The sequence below is a fragment of the Canis lupus genome, chromosome 10 (assembly GCF_003254725.2).
Source record: "Canis lupus dingo isolate Sandy chromosome 10, ASM325472v2, whole genome shotgun sequence".
Classification (NCBI taxonomy): Eukaryota; Metazoa; Chordata; class Mammalia; order Carnivora; family Canidae; genus Canis; species Canis lupus.
This window is the reverse complement of record NC_064252.1, coordinates 16348496-16365825: the sequence shown is the minus strand read 5'-3', so window position 1 is coordinate 16365825 and position 17330 is coordinate 16348496. Positions and strand designations below refer to the sequence as shown.

Here is a 17330-nt window from a genome sequence, read left to right as displayed (position 1 = left end):
TGTATACAATGGAATATTACTCAGCCATTATAAATGACAAATACCCACCATTTGCTTCAACGTGGATGGAACTGGAGGGTATTATGCTGAGTGAAGTAAGTCAATCAGAGAAGGACAAACATTATATGTTCTCATTCATTTGGGGAATATGAATAATAGTGAAAGGGAATATAGGGGAAGGGAGAAGAGGTGTGTGGGAAATATCAGAAAGGGAGACAGAACATGACGACTCCTAACTCTGGGAAACGAACTAGGGGTGGTCGAAGGGGAGGAGGAGGGCGGAGGGTGGGAGAGAATGGGTGATGGGCACTGAGTGGGGCACTTGACGGGATGAGCACTGGGTGTTATTCTGTATGTTGGTAAATTGAACACCAGTAAAAAATAAATTTATTATTAAAAAAAAAGAAATGACAAATACCCACCATTTGCTTCAACGTGGATGGAACTGGAGGGTATTATGCTGAGTGAAATAAGTCAATCAGAGAAGGACAAACATTATATGGTCTCATTCATTTGGGGAATATAAAAAATAGTGAAAGGGAATAAAGGGGAAAGGAGAGGAAATGATTGAAAATATCAGTGAGGGGTACAGAACATGAGAGACTCCTAAGTCTGGGAAATGAACAAGGCGTGATATAAAGGGAGGTGGGTGGGGGGTGGGCATGACAGGGTGCCAAGCACTGAGGGGGGCACTTAATGGGATGAGCACTGGGTGTTATTCTATATGTTGCCAAATTGAACACCAATAGTAATATATTAATTAATTAATTAATTACTTAATTAAAAAAATAAATAAAGTTATGTTTTGCAGTGTTAAAAAAAGAAAGTTTGGAATTTCATAAATAAAAATGTATCTTCTATGGAGAGCAATTATTCTGTATGCTCAACCAGGTATGTTCTAAATAATATCATGTTTAATCTTCACAGCTATATGGCAACTTAGGCTAATTACCTCTTTCTTACAAATGTGCATTTGATACTTTGAAAGATCAAGGAATTTGCCTGAGGTCTTGAGGTGTAACAACCTATGTGATAACTTGATTTGAAAACCACAACAAAGAAACAAAAACTTGCCTTTATTTCATGCATATTTAAAACTGTGAGAACTGGCAAATATTTATAGCTTTTACTTAGGACATGCACAATTTTATTGGTGTTTTACACTCCCATTGTATAATTTGGGCATGGTTATATTATTATAGTATATTCAGGGACGGTACCAATTACTAATATTATACTTGGCATATATATTGGAACTTTTATCAATCAAAGCAAGAAACACTTCAGCTGTCACTGTTTGTGAGCAAAGAGTGAGAAGACAAGATAGTATGAAGTATTAGCAGTACTATTGAACCAAAAATTCTTATTGGAAGGAAGATTAAATATATGAGTAAGGAATGGACTTAGCACTATATAGAGAATTTTCAACTTTTTAAAAATGGCATAGATTAAATATGCACTCAGTAGCAATGTGCATTAGGAACTAGATGTTCAGTTTTTAATCTCTGAAAAATAATGTCAAGGGAAACAAACTTTACCTAGTGTGGTTATTTGCTAGCTTTTTTTTTCCTGTCTCTTTGGACACTGTCCCCTAAGCTTCCTTTTCAAATTCATTACTAATGTGTATGATGTTTTATATTCCTTGGTGTTTTGTGTGTAGTCCTGTTCTGGCAATTTTGATTCACTGAATTATTCCCTGTGAGCCAGCAGCAAAGAGAATAGATAAGACATGTGGCTGATGCTACATTTTATTTGTGCAGAAACCATACCACATTGCTTAAAACACCTTCTGATATTTTTTCTTCTTCATATAATTGCTCCTTTCTCATGCTCTGTACACAAAGAAATATATTCCCTCTAGATAAAATGGAAATTTTAAGGAAAAAAACCTTAACATAGAAAGAAAAGGGGTTCACCGAGAGGAATTATGTCCAGAATGCTGGTTTCCCTGCATACAACAGTAGCAACTGCTCTTATGTTTTCTATTCCAGCCATTCTATTTGTTAGTGATCCTGTATGAAAATTAGAGGTAAGTCAGAAATATAGGAGGCAATGGAGTCTCCCAAACCTTATCATTGTTTCATTGCTTATCAGCTCAATTTTTAATTAGATTAAATAGGGTATATTGGAGTTCTATTTTGCCACTGAATATAGATAGTAGTATATTTTGTTTTATTACATCATTTTTTTCATTCTCTGTTAAGTGAAAAGCAGGAAATTTCCATTTCTGTGCCTGTGTTTCTAACTGAATATAGGCTAGGTAGTACTTTCTTTTAGAGAATAGACTAACTGTAGGTAATTCCTGGCTACATTGAACACTTATTACTTATATGAATATATCTAAGGTACAAAACCAAACTGACTCCAGTGCTTCATTTGGGAATAAAGATAAAGTTCCATAGTTGTGTCATAAAGACTGAATGAGATAGAATATACAAATCTTTAGTATGTCATTGGGAAAAATAATGCCTTTGCTTAATCACAGTAACCATGAATATTCTGCCCCAAATTGGAAATCAGTTCACACTAAAGGAAAATAAGGTAAAAAACCAGCTCTTCGAAAAGCATAGTAAGTGCCACATGGTTTATATAGCACTTTCATTTATACTATTTCAATTAATTCCCAAAATGCCCTTGAATTTCACATCCATGGTAAACAGAGAAGACTGATACTTAAGAAAATAAAGGACCATTCAAAGTCACAAATCTATTAAGTGGCCCATTTGTATTTTTAACCCATATTTCTCTAACCACAGAGCCTATATACTTTCTGTGATAGTAATCTACCTTAGAGTGTCATAAATAAGAAACTGATACTGTTTTGATAGCATCATCTTATATTCAGGTTATGTGCTTTACTTTTTTCCTTGATTACAGATGACTAAATAAAGAACTGAAACTTGGAGGGTAGGAATTGATAATTGCCATAAACTGCTAGAGATACAATCCTTCCAGCCACTTGGTGGGTTCTCTAGAGGAGTCTTTGCTTCACTCAGGAAAAGAGAAGCTGCTAAAGAAAACCTGTGTCATGGCCCAAAGTTCAGAAAGACTGAGCAGTTTCAAGTAAATTTAGAGTAATTATGAAGCCAAACTAGATTTTACCCACAATACTGAATTAAAAAAACTTTCCTTCCCTCTAATGTATTATCCTAAACCCTGAACAACTATTTAAAGTAAAAATGAGTGGGAAATATCAGAAAGGAAGACAGAACATGAGAGACCCCAACTCTGGGAAACGAACTAGGGGTGTGGAAGGGGAGGTGGGCGGGGGGTGGAGGTGACTGAGTGACGGGCACTGAGGGGGGCACTTGATGGGATGAGCACTGGGTGTTATTCTATTTATTGGCAAATTGAACACCAATAAAAATATAAATTAAAAAATAATAAAATAAAGTAGAAACAGTGAGGTGATCAATAAAGGACATGGCTTGGAAGATATGATGTGTAAAGTCCCCCTAATGATCTTTAATGAGGTTTAACTGAAGAAGAATGAAATTAGTAAACATAGAGTTGAAACGATTAGACTCTACTAAGAGACAGGTCCATCCAGGGCACCCAAGACATTAACAACAACAGCAAAATGCACCAGAAATAAATGCAGTCAGTCTAAGGCTCTCATCTCAGTGTCTTAAAAGAACATCCTTTGGTGCTTCAAACTTAATGTATTCTTTTATACAGAGTCCCTTTCTCATCTTGGGCATCAAGAAGTCATCAGTATCTAGTTTATCTGAACCATCGTTGTTAATACTAACCTGATGGTAACAATTTTAAAGGGGCATGACATGGGATAATTTCAGAAGGAAACCTTGAAGGTACTTTGTGGCCATCTTATTTGACAAATATGAACTATTATTGCTAGCTGTCATTTTGAATAGTTCAAAGGGTCTGTCTCAGGAGTTCTTAGAAGGAGTTCTTGATTTTGATGAAATGATTGAAAGATAATTTAAGTTTAACCTAAACCATGTTCTTCCAGGGGGAAATATGGATCTACATTCATAAATAAAAAGATGAGCTAAATGTTAGAGATACCTTTCATACTCTGCATGAATACTTCCTTGGATGGCTTCAGGCTTGAGGAATCATATGCACCTAATTAAACATTGAGGTTTTTTTTCTCCTCAGAGGCTGCTGAATGAATGAATGAATGAATGAATAACACACACCAGGTTTAGTTGATGTTGGTAAATGAATACAGTCCATTGATTGTCAATACATCCATTGATTGTCTTTATAAATAGGATAGTATACTTCTCTGAGTCAGTGATATTGCATCATCTCTTGGTAGACTCTTTAAGCCAATTTTTGCTGATCCTTGAAAATTAGACTTTAAGTACTCCTTTTCAGTGATGCTCACATGAACTTTCTATATATATTAATACCTTTCTTCACAGCTTTTCATTCATTCCCTCAAAGGTTTAAAGAGTGTCAGTCAAGTTATTATTTTTCAGAAGCTATTAAAATTGATTGGAAAGTTAAGAGAAATAAAGAATATGCAAAAAAGTTGAAATAAGGTTAAAAATGCAGTGCATTGACACATTATTACCTATGGAAGAGTAATAATATACCTTTGTTTTAAAAAAAAAGTTTTATTTAAATTCCTGCTTGTTAACACAGTATTAGTTTCAGTTGTACAACATAGTGGCTCAACACTTGGATACAATGCCTGATACTCATCACAGATGCCCTCCTTCATCCCCATCTCCTGTTTTACCCATCCCCCCTCACCTTCCTCAGGTTTTTATTAGTTTATTCTCTATAGTTAAGAGTATGTTTCTTGGTTTGCTTCTCTCATTCCCCTTACCCTTTGCCAGTTTGTTTGGTTTCTTAAAATCCATATGAATGCAATTGTATGCTATTTGTCTTTCTCTGACTGACTTATTTCAGTTAGCATAATTATTTTTAGGTTGTAAATGGCATCGTTTCATCCTTTCTGATAATGGAGTGATAATATACCTTTTTAAACCAGGTTCTCCAAAGCCAGTAGAAGCCAGGAAATTTAATGCAGAAATGTCAATTTTGGGATTGAAATCAAATATTGTTTATTTGATAAAAATGCATTTTGAAGCTCCTAGATGTTATGAAGAACCAGTACTTCCTAGGAAAAGCAAACCCTGATAAAGGAAGAGTATTGTTTTGAGCAGAAGTAAAGTTAATTAAAAGAATGAAATATAAGGAATTTAATGAAACTTAAATTTAATGAAATTTAATAGACACAACCTAGGAGCTGTGCAGCTAGGAATTCAGCATTCCATAGAGAATTTTGCCTGATTGGCATTTGTGATGCAACTACAAACTCAACATCACTTCAATAAATAAAGAAAAGTGTTTCTTTTAAGCCTCCTATGACTTCCAGGCACAGGACTGTGTTGCAATGCCTTTAAAGATCACAATCTGCTGTCACTTGCACACATACACAATGTAGTGGAGTAGTTCCCAGGGGATTTCAGCACAGATGTATGATGGGCTGGGAAAAATCCATCGAAGATTCATAAAATTTTCCCTCTACATAAAATGACACACCAATTCAGCCAGATTCTGGCTCTACACTTAGACCTTTGTTAATTAACTCTTCGAGTTTATTCCTTGTGTTTTCTTCTAGAAGTCTGGCAGGAGAACCACAAATAAGCAACTGAAAAATGAGAAACCACACAGAACTAACAGACTTTATCCTCCTGGGATTGTCAGATGACCCACAGCTTCAGGAGGTGATCTTTGTCTTTCTGCTTATCACCTACATGCTCAGCATCACTGGGAACCTGACCATTATCACCCTCACCCTGCTGGATTCCCACCTCCAGACCCCCATGTATTTCTTCCTCAGAAACTTCTCCTTACTTGAGATTTCATTCACAACTGTGAGCATACCCAAGTTCCTGAGCACCCTGATTACAGGAGATAAAACTGTTTCCTTTAATGATTGTATGGCTCAGTTATTTTTTTTCATTCTGTTGGGAGTCACTGAATTTTACCTGCTGGCTGCCATGTCCTATGACCGATACATTGCCATCTGCAAACCTCTGCATTACATGACCATCATGAATCCCAGAGTCTGCATACTCCTTGTCTTTGCTTCTTGGTCGGCTTCATTCTTAATCATATTCCCATCACTCATGCTGTTCATACAGCTTGATTATTGTAAGTCCAATGTTATAGACCATTTTACCTGTGACTATTTCCCCTTACTACATCTTTCTTGTTCAGACACTAGATTCTTAGAGATAGTGGGTTTTTCCTGTGCTGTTTTTACGTTAATGTTCACATTGGTGATAATAATTCTGTCCTACATATATATCCTCAGAACAATTTTGAAGATTCCTTCTACTAGTCAGAGGACAAAGGCCTTTTCCACCTGTTCTTCCCACATGATTGTCATCTCTATCTCCTATGGCAGCTGCATTTTCATGTATATTAACCCAGCAGCAAAAGACAGAGTGTCTCTGAGCAAGGGAGTTGCTGTGCTAAACACCTCGGTAGCCCCCATGCTGAACCCCTTTATTTACAGCCTAAGGAACCAGCAAGTCAAGCGAGCCTTCCTGGACAGGGCAAGGAAGATTGTATTTTTCTCAAGCAAATGAAAAAATAAAAGTGCTGTCATAAATTAGAGGCATAATGAAGAACAAGTAAACAAAAAACAGAGTTCTCAAAGTCTAACAATGCCCATGTAGCCTCACTAGAGTTCTATTTCATTGCTTATATTTCTATTGCTAGCAGTTTGCTGAGGATATTTGAATTCATAGATATTTTTTTCCATTTAAATTCCAATCCCTTTTCATTGCACTTCCCTTCCTTTAAACTAGTCTTTCCACTCTATAACTATGAGGTTGGCCTCATTTCCCTCTTCTAAATATCTTTAAATTCCACTTTTTTCACAGTAATGCTTAGAAAATCAAAGAAAGACAAAAACACCACAAGATCAATGGGTTAAAACTGTTTTATAATTTCACCAGGAAACACTCTTTCATGGAATTCAGAAAATATTGTCATGTTTAACATTATTATTTATTTACCATACAAAGACAATAAATATAGCTTAGTCTTACTGGAGTATTACAGACACTATCTTCTCCATATAAGAGCACACTTAGTAACCGTGTAAAAAATGTGTAACTAAAAAAATATATATAATTACTTTTTTTGAGAAATCTCAAAATATTTCTCAGGTACCCAATTTAAAATTTTACTGTGCCATATAATTTCTCAGCTTAAACTTGAAGTAGTCCCTACTTCTTGAAACTCCATAATTACCACATACTCCATACCAGTTCTTTAAAAAAGCCTGAAGAAATATATATTCCTAGGTACTAGATATGACCACAAATTTACTGTGGTATATTTGAATAAATGCTTGATGTTAAACTGATCTTTTGGATAATAATGACTAAGAGTTATAACATTCTCTTACTTTTTCTGGCCATTTTGATCTAACAGCTTACATGTACAGCTCATTTATGTGAAAATGACACAAAACCTCTTGTTTCATACTATGCTTTGTTTGTAGAAAAATCATTGCAACAAAATCAGTACAAGCCCACTATCACTGCATTTCTTCAGTCCTTTACTGGAGGTTCCACAGGACAAAAACCAATACACTTAATAGTATTAGAAAGGAAGATACCAATAAATCTTTCTTTCAAATAACATGATTTTCCTCCTAAGACCTTAGTGTATTTACACTAAATGGTTCTTAAGTCCAACACACTCCTCTCCCAGATATCCACACCTCACCTCAATAAGGCCTCCCTCAATGACACTACTTAAAATTACAGAAGCTCCCCTCTTCCAAGGTTATTCAATTTTCTCCCCTTTACAACATAGTTATTAATTTATAAAAGACTCATAATTTGCTAATCAATCATGTTCATTGCTTATTGTCTATATCCTCTCATATCTCTCACCCCATGAGAGCAGGGACCTCTGGCCTCCTTTGCAGATAAAATGATGTGCTCCCAGCAGTGGTGTGCAGGGGCCTGCCTCTATACTTCCCAAGAGCCAGTTGTGCTGTGCCTTCTCCATTCTGTATTCAGAAAGTTCCCATCAGTAGCTTGAAACTTGCCGTTTGAGAGAAGTGACATCTTAGAAACAGATAAGCTCTATAGATCAGTCCCTCACCTCCACCCCCCTGAGAGGCAGTGTTGAACATTTACCAGAAGTCACTAATCCTCCTCATTTAGAACAGTGTGTCTGCCTTGTAGTGGGTATTAGACAAATATTTTTGAATAAATAAATACGTTTGCATAATTTAGAATGGTCTGGTGCCCTAGCAATCAGAGCACTGACTAAATATTTTACAACATAAACACATACAATAATGTACATAACACTGAGCTAGCTTTTAAAACTCTTCAAATAAAATGAGCATTTTATCACAACTAGACATTTTGTATGACAAAGAAATAATTGAATGTTTTCTAAAGCATTTGGTGTTCATTTTCTTTTATTTTACATTAGGTCTTTTGACAACTATGTAAAAATCAATTTACTTGATGTGTACTGACTTTTCATGAAGTTAACGCTTTTTTTGATAGGCATTAATTAGATTTATTGTGGTGACTATTTTGCAGTATATACAAATATCAAATCATTATGTTGTACACCTGAAACTAATAGTGTTATATGTCAGTTACACAGCAATTTAAATTTTTTTTAAATCTAGCATGTAAAAAAAATGACAACACGTTTTGTTAAGGTTTGCATATTGAACTTTCTAATGATAGGAATTCTTATGATGCAAAACCTTATTTTTTTCCACCCAAAAAGATTCCTATAATTATTTGGGTTACACCTAGTAATATATGAGGTGCCAACCTCATCTGTCAACTGATACACTTCTGATATTATAAATTCAAATAGAATAATAACTCAGTTAGATGATGGTAGTCAGTAAATGGGAGGCCAGTCAGACATCTTGGGTGGTGGGGCTTACCTATAGAGGATAATAATATACCATTGAAAATAATTAGCAATACATACTGGAATTATTCAAAAATCTGATGTGAGTTCAGGACTTAGAGAAAATCTTTATTTTATGTTATTTATTTTTGTAAAATTTTTATTGTAGTTTTATTTGCCAACATATAGTATAACACCCAGTGCTCATCCTGTCAAGTGCTCCCCCCAGTGCCCGGCACCCAGTCACCCCATCCCCCTCCCACCTCCCCTTCTACAAACCTTTGTTCATTTCCCAGAGCTAGGAGTCGATTTAGAGAAAATCTTAATATATTTGGATCCCCTAGCAATCTGATTTAATAAACTTTTTTTTTATTATGAACATGTTACAGCAAAACTTTATTTGTAACTGAAACCTGTCCTCCACTTTCTGAGGAGAGTGAAACCTGGTAGCCTGAACAATAGTTCATAGACCTAAAACATAGGCACTCATCAACCTCAGAATACATGGAGGTAATTGGCACATTATTAAAAAGCAGAAGTCCGGGATCCCTGGGTGGCGCAGCGAAAAAGCAGATGTCCTACTAGCTTGTGGATAAGAGCCTAACAGTTGTAATTAGTCTTCCTCAAAAGTAAATTATTAGGAGGCCTAGAGAAAAGCTAGAGAGCTATTAGGAACTAGGAATAAAACAGTAAAGGTAGAAAGTGAGTGAGAGAGTGATCAAGGAGGAAAGAGAGAGACAATTCAGCATCTAGAAGTTTGAGGAAAGATATGGAGAGGAAACATATCTAATAAGATATTTCACAGGCAGTCCAGGTGGCTCAGCAGTTTAGCGCCACCTTCAGCATGATCCTGGAGACCCAGCATCGAGTCCCGCGTGGGGCTCACTACATGGAGCCTGCTTCTCCCTCTGCCTGTGTCTCTGTCTCTGTCTCTCTCTCTCTCTCATGAATAAATAAATAAATAAAATCTTTAAAAAAAGATATTTCAAATGAAGTGCAGTGCTTTGTGAGATAGAAACTCATCCGCCTTTCCTGTAAGTAACTCCATAAAGATTGCATTGCCCACAATGCTATAATTTACAGTCATATAGGATCACATGAGCCTCATAGTACAGTATGCTTATCAATATAATTAGAAGTTTTTGCAATATAAAGGAATTTCATCTTTCTTGACTATATTAATGGACTATGAGTATTTTTCTAGTGAAAGGAATACTTTGTTCATTATTGCATACCAAAGGCTTATTGTAGTGTAGCCATTAACTAAAATATTTGTTAAATTAGTCAACAAAGGATGGAGGTCTCAAAATGCTTATTCCTATCTAAACTATTTTTATCTCTTGCCTTGAATAATTATAATTATTCTGTCCTGATATTTTGTTTAAGTAAGTTTCTATGCCTGGGTTTTCTAGAACCCCTTCTTTTTCAGAATCATAGACAAAAATCTCTATAACCCTTGTAACAATAGCAGCACCTTTAAACTCCTTACTCAACAGAAAGAACCTCTCTTTTCTATTTAGATCTACCTCCCAGCATCTCCCCTGCGGACATATATGGGGGAAAATCTTATATTTTAATCATTAAGGTACCAGATGGAACCCTATGATTAGACTCCTATAGATAACACACTTTCAATGTTTTCTTAATTTGAGATGTTTTCATATAGACGATAGTGAAATATCACAATGGTACACAACAATGCCATTTACTTGGCACATATCAATGGCTTCCTTGAGACAGATCCTTTCAAGTCTCAGTAACAACTCATGTACTCCATCTTTCACTTTATATAATCCCCAGAAACACAGTTCCATTTGTGTGACCTTGGAAAAATTAGCTAAACTCTCCATGAGTCAGCTTCCTAATATAAAAATTAGGGAGGATAATAGGAATTTCTTCAGAGAGTAGTTGTAAATATTGATTTATATAAGGCTTGCAAAAGACTTACAAATATGCCTGGTACCCTACAAATGCTTAATAAATTAAAACTATTACTATGATCTTAAATAATATCAGCTTTAATTGAATGTCATACAGCCAACGACATGCAGTTTACTCAAAAACAATTTGGCTTTATGTATCACAACATTGTCTGTAGGACAAATGTCCTTGTATAGTACATCATGTGGTACTCCCTCATCCATAAATTGGGGATGACAATAATGATTATTTCTTTTTTACACATCACTACTCTAAAATATTTTATTATGGACTTACACATTTTGCATCTACCAAATTCCGTCAATTATGTGTATCTATATACGAAGACTGCAAAGACTACATTTTCCATTGTCCATAAAGCTAGAATTATAAATGTAATTTTAGTTCTGCCAACCAGATGCATTCATAAAAGATACAAACTTTAAACATTGCTATAGTTAAGCATCTACATTGCTGGTGTAGATCACAGCAGATTCCAATGACCATAAATTTTGTAACAATAGCCCTAGATTCCTGAGGATCAGTTCTCATGAGGACTCAATTTTGTAAAGCAGCTTTGAGATCACTCCAGGAAGCTCTTCCTAAAATCTGCCTTTAACTCTCTTGATAATTCCTTAATTTGTACATTACATTAAATTGATTTACATTTAACTAGCTATAATAAATTCTGTTCTCTACAACTGCAGTTGTATATATATACAAAGCCTATCCAGGTAACAGCTCTCAAAGAAATAAGAATTTTGAGCCAATTTATTAACCTGGCTTGATTTGAAGTCAGCAACGATTCCATTAGACACTGAAACACTGGTAGTCCACATGGACACATTAACAATGCAGAAATCACCAAGAATAAATGCCTACTAAAAGCAAAGTTGAATAAAATTGAATACTGAATACAAGGCTTATGTAGGAGCTGGCTGCTTCTAAATCCCTTAGACAGCTTAAAGAACAAAATGTAATTTTGCTTCAATCTTCTCATTGATGAAGGATAGTTGGAAGAAAAGCAGGCATGGATAAGGGACCCTAGGAGAAAACCACCCTTAAAAGGATTCTACACCTCCCTGGAAGGAGTGCTTCACTCTTTCCCATGTGATAGGTAGATAACCACTACCTGATTGGATGACAAGCTCATGGAGGGTTAATTATATTGAATCAGCTCACCAACAAACCCATAAAAGCCCCTAGACTTAGAGACTCTGATAGTAACCCTCTCAGGTCCCCTCCCTCTTTGGGAGCTTTGTACCTATCACTCAATAAACTCTGCTTTGCTGCCCACCACTCTATCTGGTCTACCTCTTCATTCTTCTAAGTGGTGTGACCAAGAACCATTGGTCATTGGTAGAGAAGAAATCCTATCTAGCATCATAAATGAAGAGATGACATCACCAATATTAAATCCTGATCCTGCAAATATTAAATCCTGTTCCTTAAATATCCAGTTGATTTAATTCACAACTTCTTCACATGTCTTACGTTAATGTTAGAACACTGACTGGGAAAAATGGGAACTGATCATTGGAAGGAAGGCATCTCTGTGGATTCAGATGATTCTGAGTACCTGAACATGAAAGCACCACCTAGATTCCCTTGGCAGCAGAAGGACCATCTTGTTCTGCTTCATGAAGCTGACCATGTATCATTTAGAACCTCTGTAATTATCTCACCTCAGGTAGTTAAGTTTAAATTTGTCCTTTGTGTACATTCACCATTCTTAGCCTGGTTCTGACATATATGTATCAGAATCTAGCATTACGAGGAGATGCTAAGCAAGTACAAACTCAGAAAAAGACATAATTACACTTAAAAATTTTACCTGTTTTTAATAATGTTTTCCTTTCAAAAATTTTTAAATCTAATTAGTTAATATACTGCAATACTGGTTTCAGGAGTAGAATTCAGTGATTCATTACTTACATATGACACCCAGTGCTCCTCATAACAAGCGCCCTCCTAAATACCCATTACCCATCTATATCATCTCCCACCCTCATTCTCCCATTAACCCTCAGTTTCTTCTCTGTCGCCTATGGTTTGTCTCCCTCTCTCTTTTATCTTTCTCCCCTCTCCCATATGTTCTTCGGTTTTGTTTCTTTTAATTTAATTACTTATTTATTTTAATAAATTTATTTTTTATTGGTGTTCAATTTGCCAACATATAGAATAACACCCAGTGCTCATCCCATCCAGTGCCCCCTTCAGTGCCCGCCACCCAGTCACCCCCACCCCCCACCCACCTCCCATTCCACCACCCTTAGTTCGTTTCACAGAGTTAGGAGTCTCTCATGTTCTGTCTCCCTTTCTGATATTTCCCACTCATTTTTATCCTTTCCCCTTTATTCCTTTTCACTATTATTTATATTCCCCAAATGAATCTCACACAGGAAGACATAGACATGGCCAACACGCACATGAGAAAATGCTCTGCATCACTTGCCATCAGGGAAATACAAATCAAAACCACAGTGAGATACCACCTCACACCAGTGATAATGGTGACAATTAACAAGACAGGAAACAACGAATGTTGGAGAGGATGTGCAGAAAAGGGAACCCTCTTGCACTGTTGGTGGAAATGTGAACTGGTACAGCCACTCTGGAAAACTGTGTGGAGGTTCCTCAAAGAGTTAAAAATAGAACTTCCCTACAACCCAGCAATTGCACTGTTGAGGATTTACCCCATAGATACAGATGCAATGAAACGGCAGGACACCTGCACCCCGATGTTTCTAGCAGCAATGTCCACAATAGCCAAACTGTGGAAGGAGCCTCGGTGTCCAACGAAAGATGAATGGATAAAGAAGATGTGGTTTATGTATACAATGGAATATTACTCAGCCATTAGAAATGACAAATACACACCATTTGCTTCAAGGTGGATGGAACTGGAGGGTATAATGCTGAGTGAAGTAAGTCAATCGGAGAAGGACAAACAGTATATGTTTTCATTCATTTGGGGAATATAGATAATAGTGAAAGGGAATATAAGGGAAGGGAGAAGAAATGTGTGGGAAATATCAGAAAGGGAGACAGAACATGACGACTCCTAACTCTGGGAAACGAACTAGGGGTGGTGGAAGGGGAGGAGGGCGGGGGGTGGGGGTGAATGGGTGACGGGCACTGAGTGGGGCACTTGACAGGATGAGCACTAGGTGTTATTCTGTATGTTGGCAAATTGAACACCAATACAAAATAAATTTATTATTAAAAGAAAAATTTTATTTACTTATTCATAGAGATAGAGAGAGAGACAGAGACACAGGCAGAGGGAGAAGCAGGCTCCAGGCAAAGAGCCTGACGTGGGACTCGATCCAGGGTCTCCAGGATCATGCCCTGGGCTGAAGACGGCGCTAAACCACTGCGCCACGGGGACTGCCCTGAAAGCAGAGGTGTAACCAACTGAGCCACCCAGGCACCCTGTAGCACTAATTGTTTTATTTCATATAATAAGTTTCATTTCATATAAGTAACTTCCAAACACTTATGTAGAGGCCTAAAACTGTATATGGTATTTAAGTAATCTGAATCAGTTCTGCAAGCAACTGTGTTTTGTATTACTGTGAAGATATGAAACGTAGTTCATTACATTTTAAAAAGTGTTCCACACAATTTCTTTATTTCTACATTCCCTCCCTTGCTCTTCTTCAGGGGTTTTCTTTCAGTAAGAAACGTTTCCATGCTCTGAATGTATTCCTTTTTGGTAGGAATCCAGAAATATTAGACTGAATGGATAAGTATTTGGCATTTCTGTGTTATGGGTCCCAAATTAAAATGCCTCCCATATCATATATGATGGAGGTCTTGTGTATCTGTGACAACAAGAATTTTCCTTATTCATTCTTCATTTGCTGTTAAGTTGGCAGCTTCCTTTCCTGATAAAAATTCACTTACACCTCCTGAAAAAAAAATTCAACATGCATTTATGATAATATTTAGCAAGCTATGAGTGGAAGTGAATCTTGGAGTGTCCAAGTAGATCTGAAATAATTAGCTTTGCTCTTTCCCACCCAGGTTAGTTGTTTAAAAATAATAATAAAAATCGAATAGTAAAATTAATTGAAAACAGTGGTAAAGTGAGTATACAATCTCGTAGGTACCTATAATAATGAATCACATGTTTGGGCAAGACATACATGAGGTGAAGGGGTGTCCAAAATCAAGGAAAGAAACCATGCTGTGATTTGTCATCTGACACTTACTGTTTAGCACAAGATCTGTTTCTGATTCTATTGTTGCATCTTCCTTTCTCCGAGGACAATAGTCCCAATTGATAGCTGTTTTTGTTCTCACAAAGTTCATTAAAGTTCATTATACTATAGTTTAATTAGCAGTTTTTGAACCTAGGATCCCAAGGGATTCTTTTGTTTGTTTAACCAATGATCTCTGCATACCTGTTGAGGACCAAACAGAATGGTATAAGATATTACTTATACCATTCTTATTAGTATATAATTTGCAGGGAGATCTGTTTTCCTGCAAAGTCAAGACATCAGCTTTGCCCAAACCAAAGAGTTTGTCACCATTATAACAGTCTTTAATTCTTTTGACCCTGAAGGTTATATGAATACTTTTCCTAGAATTAAAGTCAGGAGATATTTTTTTAGTTGATATCCTTATAAGATTACAGAAGATAAAGGACATTTTTTTTAAAAAGACCTCTGGGAAATTGTGGGCAATGCGAACCTAAATGACCTCTGCACACTCACAGACTTGCCAGTGCGTGCAAGTGTGTGAGTGCATGAAAAATATTGTAGGATCCATCACTACCAAACTCATGCCCTGCTCTGAGTTACTCTAAAGATCTTTGTGGTTAAATTGTACACAGAAGCTATGAACAGCCATCTGAAAGGTGAGTGTGATTTATTTAGTCAAGTCAGTTGTTTACCATCCAGAACCCACATAGTTCAAAGTACAGGATTTTGACCTGTGTGTTACAAAGCCCAGATCCTAAATAATTATGAATAATGTTTCACAGTAGGAATCAATGGTTATCTCCAGTATTACTTTATTCTCTAACTAGTGACATTTAAAGTTTAATAAGACTTTAGTAACATATCCTCAGAAGAAGTTTTAAGGATAAGACAGTAAATTTTTAGAAGAATATAGTCTCTCATGTGTAAGATCCTAGGAAAGTGTTTCTGTTCTCTCAATTGAGCAAAAACTGACTCCCTAATGTTTACTTTTTTGCTACACGGCTTTTGTATCTACAACTAGAGATAATTCCCTATACTTAATGAGCAGTATCACAAAGCATACTGGAAAGGGTAAAACATTCTGTTGTTAGTAAGACAACACAAAATATCAATGACCTTTCATATGCTATTCTGTATCAGTTTACCCAGTATGTTCCAGATGAGACTAAAAACACTAACAGATATTGGACTTTTGTAAGGACAGAAGTTAGAATGTTATGGGTGCATGGGAGTTAGGCTAATTTTAAGAGAGCTTGGTAGGCACCATATGTGAGCTTGTGGAATCTGGATCAGAAGACAAGAAAGGATTGACATTGACATTTAGTCTTCTCTGGTCATTCCCTGAGTGATCCTCCCCTACAGTACCTGGGAGGGAAGTAGCTGATAGATCAGCCATTTATTCACACCCAGATCAGATTCCTGTCCATAAATCCAGAGTCAGAAACCTCTAAAGTGTGATCTGGGCACATGTTGGAAATGGACATTGCATCCTCAGTAGAAGGAAGGAGACATATTTCCCCACTCTCAGGAAAAGCTCATCTCAATATCATTGTGGGAAATATGTTGAAACAGCCCAGGAGCCAATTTGGAACATTCATATTCCACACTGAGGTCTCCTGGGAAGAGCCTGTTCCACCCCAGCAATAACAGAAATTGGAAACCTTAGAGACAGTGACAGCATTGGGAAACATTTCAGGTGCTACAAATGTAATTATTATGATTGAAGGCTATCTCTCTACTACAGCCCCTAACTCAGAAATAAGGCAGCCCTGGGCATTGATTTATCTAGTTCCCTGAGGAAGTTACTTGACAGATAGTATCACCAAGAAGATATTGATCATTTTCTCAAAAGATAAAGGGGAAAAATAAATCAATCAAATAAATAATTGAGAAGGCTGTGTTCTGTAGTGCTTATGAGCTTAGTTTCTGCAGTCCGACTGCTTATATTCATATTCCTGCTTCACTCCATCCTAAGTCAATGATCTCAGGCACAATTCTTAATATTTCTGGACTCAGTTTCCTCAATTGTGAAATGAAAGTTAAATAACAACTAGCCTTAGAGAATTGCTTTGAGAATTAAAGGAAGTCATGTAAGTATTAACATAGTATTTGACATTTAGTAACTGCCTTATAAATGTTACCTATGATCATCGTAATCGTAGACAGGTTTGTGAATTAAATTAAATACCATCTCACCAAAAAGGGATTCTTTGTCCTACCATCTCACGTGAAAATCTATTCTTATCCCAGGAAATTTCTCATTAGAATGTGTTGTTCAATTGAAAATATAAACTAAAAAAAAAAGAAAAC

The 17330-nt window shown here is 36.3% G+C and overlaps 1 protein-coding gene across 5 annotated transcripts in view; it reads left to right on the top strand.

Moving 5' to 3' along the window:
- The window catches only part of LOC118353017 (olfactory receptor 6C1), a 51700-nt gene extending 45086 nt beyond the window's left edge, over positions 1 to 6614 (top strand). Inside the window, exons 1-2 of one of the 5 annotated variants that reach the window (XM_049115181.1) lie at positions 1732 to 2541; positions 5600 to 6613. In XM_049115181.1, the coding sequence (XP_048971138.1) occupies positions 5637 to 6575 (939 nt within the window). In that variant the 5' untranslated portion in view covers positions 1732 to 2541; positions 5600 to 5636 and the 3' untranslated portion in view covers positions 6576 to 6613. Of the gene's footprint in view, positions 1 to 1731; positions 2570 to 3426; positions 5455 to 5599 lie in introns of those variants that run through there. The other 4 variants (XM_049115180.1, XM_025438403.3, XM_049115182.1 and 1 more) reach the window with 4 other exon arrangements.
- Positions 6615 to 17330: the final 10716 nt, after the last annotated feature.